The sequence below is a fragment of the Notolepis coatsorum genome, assembly GCF_963971535.1.
Source record: "Notolepis coatsorum genome assembly, chromosome: 2".
NCBI lineage: Eukaryota > Metazoa > Chordata > Actinopteri > Aulopiformes > Paralepididae > Notolepis > Notolepis coatsorum.
In genome coordinates, this window is record NC_140166.1 from 65,702,317 (window position 1) to 65,713,023 (window position 10,707).

A 10,707-nucleotide genomic window follows, 5' to 3' on the forward strand; every position below is an offset into this window, starting at 1 on the left:
GCAGGCTTTATACGGAACATTGTGGTTGTTTGATAACACAAGCATGCACGCACGCACGCACACACACACACACACACACACACACACACACACGCACACACACACACACACCAACACACACACACACACACACACACACACACACACACACACACACACACACACACACACACACACACACACAGACTCACACAGACACACACACACATACACAGACTCACACAGACTCACACAGACAGACACACACACACACACGTACACACACATGCATGCACACGAACACACACTCACAGTGAAAGAGCTAATGAAGGTTCTAAATGTCAACCTCGCCTGGCTGTGTTTTGCTCATTCATCAACACCACTTCAGTGTGTCTGTGTGTACGTGTGTGTTTGTGTGTGTGTGTGTGTGTCTGTGTGTGTAGCAGTGCAATCAGCCTGTGCTCGTTTATCTTGTGCATGGACTACATTGTTAAATGCCAAAAAGAACACATACGCTAGCCGTCCTACGCGGGCTCGGCGCCATGTGAAGGTCAGCTGTATGAGAGCTGGGTGATAAAGTGCTTGATGTACACTTGGCCTCCCTTGTCTTTGGGACCTTTTCCGCGGCGCGGCCGGGACCTGGGGGTCAGGGGGCGTGTTTTACACCCGGGAGACAAGGTCAGCTGTCAGTAACGAGACAAAGGAAAACAGCTGAACTTACAGAGACAGAGTTTTGTAATGGAATCCGATGACGTGGGTGGAAAACACATTTGGGGTTTAGTGTAGGACACGGCTTTGGGTCGCAAATGTGTACCAAGGTAAATGATTGAAATGCAATTTTGTGTGTGTGTTTGTGTGTGTGTGTGTGTGCGTTTGCGTGTTTTTCAGGAGAGACGTTGCCATTGGCAACCTCCAATCGGATCATGCTGCGGTTCAGTGCCAGGAGCGGCCAATCAGCACACGGGTTTCACTTCGTCTACCAAGGTAACTCCTGCAACATTTGGTTTTCACCTGGTAGCTACTATTCCTTCCTCTAATCGACCTACCGCAAAGCCCACCCTCTTTCCCTCGATCCTCCAATCACAACCGTTGCTTCCCTCGGACAACATTTGCAACGTTGTTTTGTCCGAGGGAAGCAACAGTTGTGATTGGAGGATCGCGCAAAAAGGGCGGGGGTTGAGATAGTTCAATTGGTATCCAAGGCTATTGGTATTAATGTGTTGGTATAAATGAGCATTTAATGAATCTTAAATGTGTGCACTCAAGTTGCATCCAACTTCCTCATTTTGTATTACTATGTTGTGTTGCCAAAGCCTGGTGAAGTCCCTGCGATGTAAAGTTGTCTGGGAACATTGTAGGGTGTTCGCCAAAACACCTTGGCACTGTAGGTGTCAAGGCCATGAAAGATGGAATAAGGTTTGTACCTCCTCAACCATTAGTCTAATTAGTCTGCTACTAGGCTCTGCCCGCATCTACAATGTAAAATGAAACGAGAGAATCTAAGGTTAAACAAAGATACATATGCCACACTAGCTAACAGGTTGCATTGCACACCATAAGGCTTCTATTTCCATTATCTTAATGCACCAATGTGACATCTCGAGCACACCTGCTCTTCATCAGACTCACTTTAATTTGATGAACTGTCCACATTTTGGTTCAGCACTTGCCCGCATTGGTTTTGGATTTTGGACGCTAAGCAGGGAAATATATATTTAAAGGTTTTGTGTACTCACATTTCTTTTTACTGGTCGCCAGATGCCTGTTTTTAAGATCCAGCTGAGAGGTAGGAGCTGGAAAACATAATGAAGTCTTATGTAGTCCTACAGGTCCAAAGTGCCACGACGTGTGCGCAAGCGCGTGACGGCCCGTACTCGGGCTGTCCGATCCTTAAGTGGTTAAGTGATGCAGACAACCATGGAATAAAAGCGATCCATAGGTGCCAACCATGTCATGCTCGCTTGTTGGGAAGGGGGGGGTAAATAATGCTGGAAATTTGGCAAAATATTGGCGAGGGAAAAACTACCATGGCCATTTCCAAAGGGGTCCCTTGACCTCTGACCTCAAGAGATATGAATGAAAATAGGTTCTATGGGTATAGCCACAAGATGGCCATCATATACTTTGATACTGTACTAAGCCCTTACACACTTATTTATGACTAAACTTGACACACAGTACTGAGTTGCCTCTATCAGGTCTCTCAATCTTCACGTTCCCAGCTTACCACTTCTACGTGGCATCTCCCCCTAAAGAACACCCCCCCCCCCCCAAAGAAAAATAACAAGTGGGTTTCAGAGGGTTACAGCAAGTGCTAGAGTCTATTGCAAACCAAAGTTGGCATTTATAAGGGATGACTATGCATAATACACATTGGCCAGATCGAAGGATATTATAATATCCTCAAGTGGCAGTAAAGTATTTAAGTATAAAAGCACTCTAGATATGGATTGATCATAGTCACTGGACATTGAGTGTGCATCATATTTAAATGAGCAGATGTTCAGGTTTTTACAATAGCTTCTGACCACTGAGCACATAGAAAGCCAAAGGATATTAGACAAACAGCAGAAAGTCTGTCTCATAATTAATTAATTTAATTAATTAATTAATTAATCCTGGCGACTGTGATAGAAACGGTCTCCCCCTCCCCCTATTTCCAATACGCTTTCTTTACGCCTTCCTGTCTAAACACCCCTCCTCCCCCCCTTCCGGTCACCATACCTCATCGTTCCCCCCCGCCCCCTCCCTTTATGTAACACCCCCCTCCCTCCTTCCGGTCACCCTACCTCACCGTCCCGTCCCCCCGTCCCCTTTGAGTATAACTGGTCACCTTTCCCCTCCCAGCGTCTATAAAAGTCTTCTCACAAGATGAATCGGGAGCTCATTTGGGTTTCCTGGCTAGTGACCCATTGAGTCCTCTAACCAAACTTCTGAACTAAATTGTATTTGATTTACCCTGTTTTAGTTTATACATTTGTAACAACCAAGACATAGTGGCCTTTACTGAGACAATTATAAATGTTTCTCGTTGGAGGAGTTGTCTATCTATTCTATGGTTAGGTATTCTCGAAGACACTCTGATGTCACGAGACCGCCGCCATCTTGGTATAGGGGGACCATACGGATTTCTACCATCAAATCCATGCGTTGAGCTCCGTTTTTATTACATGTTTTATCACATTCTTGTTCATTTCATAACATTTTCATACGATTTGTTTTGAAAATATTGAGGCCAACATGGCATTTCACTATTTCGAGAGCCTTTCTAAGGCGAGATATGAATCAAAGAAGCTCCCTCTGATTACCACGACCACAACATCAGAGCGAGTTAGCCGAACGTTAGCCACCAGCCACTTTTTCCTCCGTGATGGTATAAAACTTGCGATTTGGATTTCTGTTTTTGTCATTAGTATAACGCGTAACACAGCAGCTCTTTGGCATTGTGAAGGACTGAAGAAAAGTCTGCTTGATTGTCTTTAATTTGCCGCTTTAACTATCCGTTTCTCCACTAAATAGTGTACACAATGTACCAGGCGGGGCAGTTTCCCCCTACGCTGCAGTTGCGTAGCAACAACAGACAGGAAGTTGACTTCGAGAATGACTTCAAGGGCTCCTATGTCCCGCTTGACTGTAGTGAACGGCCATGCGATAGTTTGATAGTTTTACGCTCTCCAAGTCTGTCTTTAAATCTCCTTCTTGCTCTCCCCACATGGAATAATCCACAAGGGCATTCAATGCGATATATATATATACCGGAAAGGACGTGTTGCAGATGACAAAAAGTGATTTATTTTTTATGTCTTGCTGGTAAACACATCCACAAAGCTGTCAGTTTTTAGAAATATTGGCCCACAGGTTTGTGAAGCCGAAGGGGTCTTTGCCGATATATGGCTGTGTGGACCAAGCTGTAGGATAAAAGACTAGTGACAACAGTAGGAGGGTTCAGGGAACAATAATGTCTGCAAGGATGGATCTGTGTAATATTATTATTCCGGTTCCGTTTTGGTGATGTTTCAGATCTGAGCAGACTGTTAAGTCGACCCAAAATAGGTTTTCTAATCATGTGATTGTTTTAGGGTGTTTTGTTGCACAAGAGACACGTCCTATCCATAGTCTTAACGTCAAGGTATGATGTTTCCAAATCCTTAGGTTTATATACCCACGCTGCGCAAAACCGTAGTCTCATTTCTGCAACTTTTAGATCAAAGTCCTCCTCTTCCTTACAGATGCGTCACTCTGGACAGGGGACGTTATTGATATGCGGTGGGGGGAATAGAAACTGTCAGGATGCAGAATGGTATTACGGTCTGTATCCCTTGTAGAAAGATCCATTCTAGTGTGCAGCTCCCCCGAGGGTGTTATTCTGAGGTCCAGAAAGTTTATTTCCCTCAGGCTGTGGCTCCGAGGAGAGTTCCACACTGTCGCTAGTATAGAGTTGAGTAGGCTTTGAAATTCCTTAAGGTCTCGCAAGTCACCGTTGTAGGAGAATATTAAGCGATCCATATACCTTCCATACCAGATAATGTATTCTCGATGAGGGTTTGGAAGGGCGCATGATAAACCTGTCATCCCAAAGTCCAAGGAAGGGGCAGGCAAAGTTAGGGGCAAAACTGATGCCCATGGCTGTGCCGCATTGTTTTGCCTAAACAGTTTGTCCTGGACAGTGTTGTAGCACTCAAGTTCGAGTCCCCTAGTTTGATTTGCAGGACTTGTGACTCGACTTGGACTTGAGCACACTGATGACTCGGACTTGGACTTGGACTCGAGCATTGACTGCGTTAAGATTCGGAAGGTGCAGACTCGGACTCGGACTTGTTAATTGATAAATACATGTATTTATTTATTTTTGTAATAGGCCCTAATCATTTGGCATTTGTTTGGCTATTGTGTCACAAAGTAAATAAACTCCCTTTGAAATGGTGACGGCTGTGTCATTTATGTTTAATGTAGACCTTTTTTCAACCTTGATGACTTGGTAATGGGGACTCGACTCGGGCTCGACTCTGGCTCTTCTTTGGTGACTCGGACTTGGACTCGGACTCGAACACTGGGGACTCGACTACAACACTGGTCCTGGAACACAAATACATCGTTGTTAAGAGTCCACTCTGTTGGCGTCAGGGTGAATTCACTGCCTCAGGAGCTTCCTGGTGTCTGATGTCACCGTAGGGAAGTGACATCCAGGGGGACCATGAATGCATCACTAATGTCTTTAATCTCCTCCGTCCTGCTGAGGACATGTGTGGTGTCTTGTATACAGGATGGAGGAGCAGAAAAAAATGGTTTATTGAAATGATGGATGTATAGAGATCGAGGCACATTCAGAGATGACTGGACGGTTAGATACATTTGTATCTATTTGTATGTAAACTGTAGGTATTTTAGAGCTGTTTTATTGTTGTTTTTTTCAGAAGGAAGTCTTGCTATTTTTCTTATATCTACTTGTTCCTCAATGGCATTGTTCAGAATGTCCTCCAATAAATGCATATGGATCAACGAGAGGGGTAATACTCAGGATCCTGTACTTCCTGTACATGTTGGTCTCTGCCCCAGATTCATCACAGCACCACCCTCGTCTGCTCTCTTTACCACGTGGGTCTTCGTTAGCGAGCCGACAAGCGAAACCCCCCGAGGGACGGCTTGTGGTTTGGAACAGGGATTCAATTTGGAACAAGAAATCTTCTTGGTAGAAGCTGTCAGACAAGCGTCACGTTACTGATAGGACAGACTGTGGACTTGGGTCTAAACACCTTTAGGGACATCTGATATTATTCAGCGTAACAAAATGGCCCCTCATTGTAGTTTTTAATGATGATGTAATGGCACTAGCGTAACAAAATGGCCACTCGTAGTTTTTAATGATGATGTAATGGCACTAGCGTAACAAAATGGCCCCTCGTTGTAGTTTTTAATGATGATGTAATGGTACTAGCATAACATAATGGCCACTCGTAGTTTTTAATGATGATGTAATGGTACTTGTATAACAACATGGCCCACTGTTGTAGTTTTTAATGATGATATAATGGTACTAGCGTAACAAAATGGCCCCTCGTTGTAGTTTTTAATGAGGATGTAATGGTACTAGTATAACAAAATGGCGCCTCATTGTAATTTTTAATGATGATATAATGGTACTAGCTTAACTGGCCTCCCTGGTTTAAATATGTCACTCATTATAGACATCAAATGGCTGAAAGGAAGCATTAGCACTAGTCTGCACATGTAAAAATATTGATCTGGATGTTGTTTCTCCCCTCAGCGGTTCCTCGTACCAGCGACAGCCAGTGTAGCTCTGTACCGGAGCCCCGCTACGGCCGGCGCCTGGGCTCCGAGTTCTCCGCCGGGTCTGTGGTCCGCTTCGAGTGCAGCCCGGGCTATCTGCTGAAGGGCTCCAGCGCCATCAAATGCCAGGCGATACCGGGGGCACTGGCCCAGTGGAACTCCACCACACCTAGCTGTAATGGTAAGGCGGATAGCTCTACCATTTATATTATGGTTAGTATGGGCAGGCAGTTAGGCCAACAACTCCACCAGCAGGAGGACCAACAGGCCTATATTCTGAGTTAGGCCAACAACTCCACCAGCAGGAGGACCAACAGGCCTATATTCTGAGTTAGGCCAACAACTCCACCAGCAGGAGGACCAACAGTATATTCTGAGTTAGGCCAACAACTCCACCAGCAGGAGGACCAACCAACAGTATATACACATATACACCAATAACAAAATAAAAACACAGTTAAGAATCATACACATAAGCAAATAAACAAACTCAAAATCAAATCAAATCAAATTTATTTGTAAGGCCCGACAACACACGTTAATGTCCCCATGGGCCGGACACGTCTTCTTTAAACAAGTCAAGAAGAAACATAACAATAAGTCAAGAACAGAACAAGAACACCATAAGGACCAACACATTTTAAATAAATGCTAAATAAATGAAAGAATGCAAGCACTCCCAGACATACCCCACGCGAAGGTAAGGAAAAACTCACTAAAACCTAACAATAGGAAAAAATGCACCACAGGCAGTGTGGAGGAGAGAAACCTTAGAAGGGCCATTCAAGGGGGGGATCTCCCTTCTTAGATGTCGGCAGGCACGTGCACACATAGACGTGAAGGGGTGCCCGTTCATTTTTCATTAGAAAGTGCCCTTTTTATGCCCCCCTTTTATTTTTTTTCACCGTTGCACATATAGATAGACTGCCCTGCCCTTCCAAATGAAAGATGTCACGATAGAATCTAAATATTAGGTAAAGAAAGAGAGAGAAATGCCCCTACCCCTCTCCTGGAAGGACCTATTATTTACGCATAGCACGTGGGTGGGTGATGATGAGATGATGTAAACCGTGCGCTGACAGCCGGGCCAGCAGTGCACTGAACACGAAATTGATATCCAGCTGTTGAGCTCACACTCGAGTCAAGACCTCTTTTTTTACAGTTGCTATTTCAACTTAAAACAAAGCAAGAGTACACTTCATCATCAGGTAAGGTATTTGCCCAACAAAATAAAATGTCGGGTTTGCAGTGCACTGTATATATCGGGCATGCCTTGTGAAGTTGTGATTGTCCGTGCTTTTCTCTCATGCAATCAGGCAGGCAGAGAGGCAGGCTATAGAAGTACGGCATAACTATCTACACTGGCAACACTGAACTTCCCCCATACTACATTTCTTATTATTCATACCGCGGTGGCATTGCATTATCTCTTTACTTTACGCTTTATCACATTCTCATCTCACGGTCTCAGCACCTCGCTGGTAAGATGCGGCTCCCCTCCCCAGCCCCTTCCTCCCAGGGGTTAGAGAGTTCCCATGTTTGTAGTGGGGGCGGAGATGGAGCAACAGATACATGCAGCGAGCACATGCACACAGTGTTCTATCAGTTAAATAAGATTTAAACCAAGCAAGTGCGTGACCCCGAATGCCAACATGATTCTCAAGCCGACCTAGAAGAATCGAGTGATCGATAGTGTCAAAGGCTGCACTGAGAAGAAAGCAATAAGAGCACAGAAGTGAGGTTTGAGTCAAGAGAGAGCAGTAAGTCATTTGCGACTTCGGTAACCGCCGTTTCGGTGGAGTGTAAGGCTCTAAAGCCAGATTGAAAAGATTCATTAAGATTATTGTTTGATAAATGGTCAGTAAGTTGAGTTTGCGACGATCCGTTCTAACACTTTGGATAGGAACGGAAGATTGGAGATGGGTCTGTAATTTTTCAAGATTAGAGGGTCGAGGTTCGGTTTTTTAAGTAGTGGTTTAATGACGGCTGATTTAAAGGCCAGGGGCACCACGCCAGTAGACAAGGAGGTGTTGAAGATATTGAGTAGGGCAGGGCCTAGAGTTGGGAACAAACACATGCACAGCCTACAGTATGTACAAAATAAATAAACAGGGGAGGATTATCGATGCACAGTAGTAAACAGCACAGCGTAGTCTGTGAGCATGTGCACTGCACCTCACAGCTCTGTACAGTATTTGGACAACCATGGCGTTCTATGACTTCAGGGTACGAGCTATAGTCCTCTGTTGGCTCGATAGACCATACTTGTAAGATGGAGAAATGCTATGTCGTTTTTGGTATTTTTGTAGACTATGTTGACAATAAGAAAAACTATTTCATTACACTGACCTTATACTTTAATGCTCAGTTCAGCAGGTTGAATGTATGTGCAAATAATATGGGCTTCCTTTGCTGTGGGTGTTCAGCTACAGTCTTGACTGTAGAAAACACCAAATGAGTGGAAATAGCTGCACTCCAAAAAATGTAAATGCAAGACCTTTGGCTCAGTTTGACGTTTTTATTGTGGGCTGTATCAGGCTGACAGGTTTCGGCATTGTGCCTTCATCAGAATGCCTGATATGGCCCACAATAAAAAATTGAAACTGAGCCAAAGGTCTTGCATATTTTTTTTTATTTTTTTGGAAGCATATTGGTTTTCTGACAAGTGACATGGTGTTTGGTGGAGGGACTGTGAAAATGACTGGTTGCTTTCAGGGACATGACTATTTGCTGGAGCATAATCATAAATAATTTGCATTGCATAGAGTTAAGGGTCTGAGTTATTGTTTTCCAGGTACTGCTCTGACTACATGGGTTGCTATGGAAACAGTATAACATAAATGATTGCAAAGCTAATTATGTGCAATATATGTGTTTGGCTTTCAGAATTCTGATGTTCCATTGAAAAGCGTAATGATGAGCTCATGTCCGGGCAGTTTAAAGGAACACGCCAACATTTGGGGAAATTTACTTATCGTCTTCTCCAGAGAGAGACGAGGAGATATATACCAGTTTCCTCTCTGTGCGTTCAGTAGAAAGCTATCTGGCTGCACGCTAGCCTAGCTTAGCACAATGAATGGAAGCGGACATGGCCGGTTAGCCTTCGGGGGAGGTGTTAGATCAGGGGTCAGGAACCTTTTTGACTGGGAGAGCCATAAAAGCCAAATATTTCTAAATATATTTCATTGAGAGCCATATAGTATTTTTAACGTATAATAAATTAAATATGTCTTACTTTTAATGCGACTTCTGGTGCTGCATGGTTTTGCTGATGGCCTTGTAATCTGGTTCATACGTGGTGAGGTTGAGCTTCATGCAGGCGTTGAGGCTTCCATCAGTTAAACGTGAGCGTAGGTTGGTCTTAATGTTCCTCATATGCGAGAATGACTGCCCACATGCACATGTAGAGCCAAACATGGTCAATACGGCAATACTCACGCTGCATTGTGTGGTATGTCACAGGAAGCTCGTTCCAAGTTTTAAGAATCAGCTGGTCTTCAGGTTGAAGATTTTTTATTTCTGTCCACTTGTGTTCCCTCGCCAGCTCTGCTCGCTACAGTATATCTTCAGCTACAGATACTATTAGCTGTATCTTCAAAACTAATTTCTGTTTACTTTAAAATGACACAGTATTATTAAGAAATATCACAAGTATTAAAAAAAAATAAAAAATAAAAATTTCTGGGAGCCATATGCTGTCACCAGAAGAGCCATATATGGCTTGCGAGCCATAGGTTCCCGACCCCTGTGTTAGATGGATAATGCCTAGGCTACCCGTCACTGTCCGCTTCCATTCATTGTGCTGAGCTACGGTACAGTGGGGGAAAGTTTGCAGAACGTGGCTTCCATGTTCCTCTCTTGGGGTGACATAGTGTGCAGTTATTGTTAAGTAGGGCTGTCAACAAATATTCTATATTCAAATGATTAATCGATACTGTACATTGGGTTGTAAAATTAATATTAGATTGAGTTCTGTTAGTAAGTAACGTTGTATTAATTCGGTATAGGCCTACAGCGCGTACTGAACTGAAGGTCCCGTAGTACTGAAATGGTTCGGTACAAATATGTGTACCGTTACACGCCTAATTTGTAACACTTTAAAAATTTTGTATATTGAATAACAATTGGTCTGTTATTACGGTCTTTCCACCAAAACTGTTCAAGATTCAAGATTGTTTATTGCCATGTGCACACAGTTAAACAGATCTTACTTTGCTAGTCCGCCCTTCACACAAAATGACACAATACTTAACTTAAACATATTTAAATACAAGCGAGTGCTAGAAAAAGGTAAAAATAGATAAATATAATATAATACAAGGCACAGTGAGTAACATTGCACGTTCCGATCAGTATTTACATATAAATGTGTCTTTAGTGATCAATAAACTACTGAAAATGACTTTGCATTATGTGTTACTAAATATGCTGTGTGTTCCG

General features: G+C 43.5%; 1 protein-coding gene across 1 annotated transcript in view; it reads left to right on the forward strand.

Annotated features, from left to right (window-relative positions):
• The window catches only part of LOC311223412 (CUB and sushi domain-containing protein 1), a gene marked incomplete at both ends in the record, with an annotated part of 179,579 nt that overhangs the window by 21,716 nt on the left and 147,156 nt on the right, over positions 1 to 10,707 (forward strand). Inside the window, 2 exons of the mRNA XM_084308200.1 lie at positions 868 to 963; positions 6,245 to 6,448. Of these exons, the coding sequence (XP_084164326.1) occupies positions 868 to 963; positions 6,245 to 6,448 (300 nt within the window). The remainder of the gene's footprint in view (positions 1 to 867; positions 964 to 6,244; positions 6,449 to 10,707) is intronic.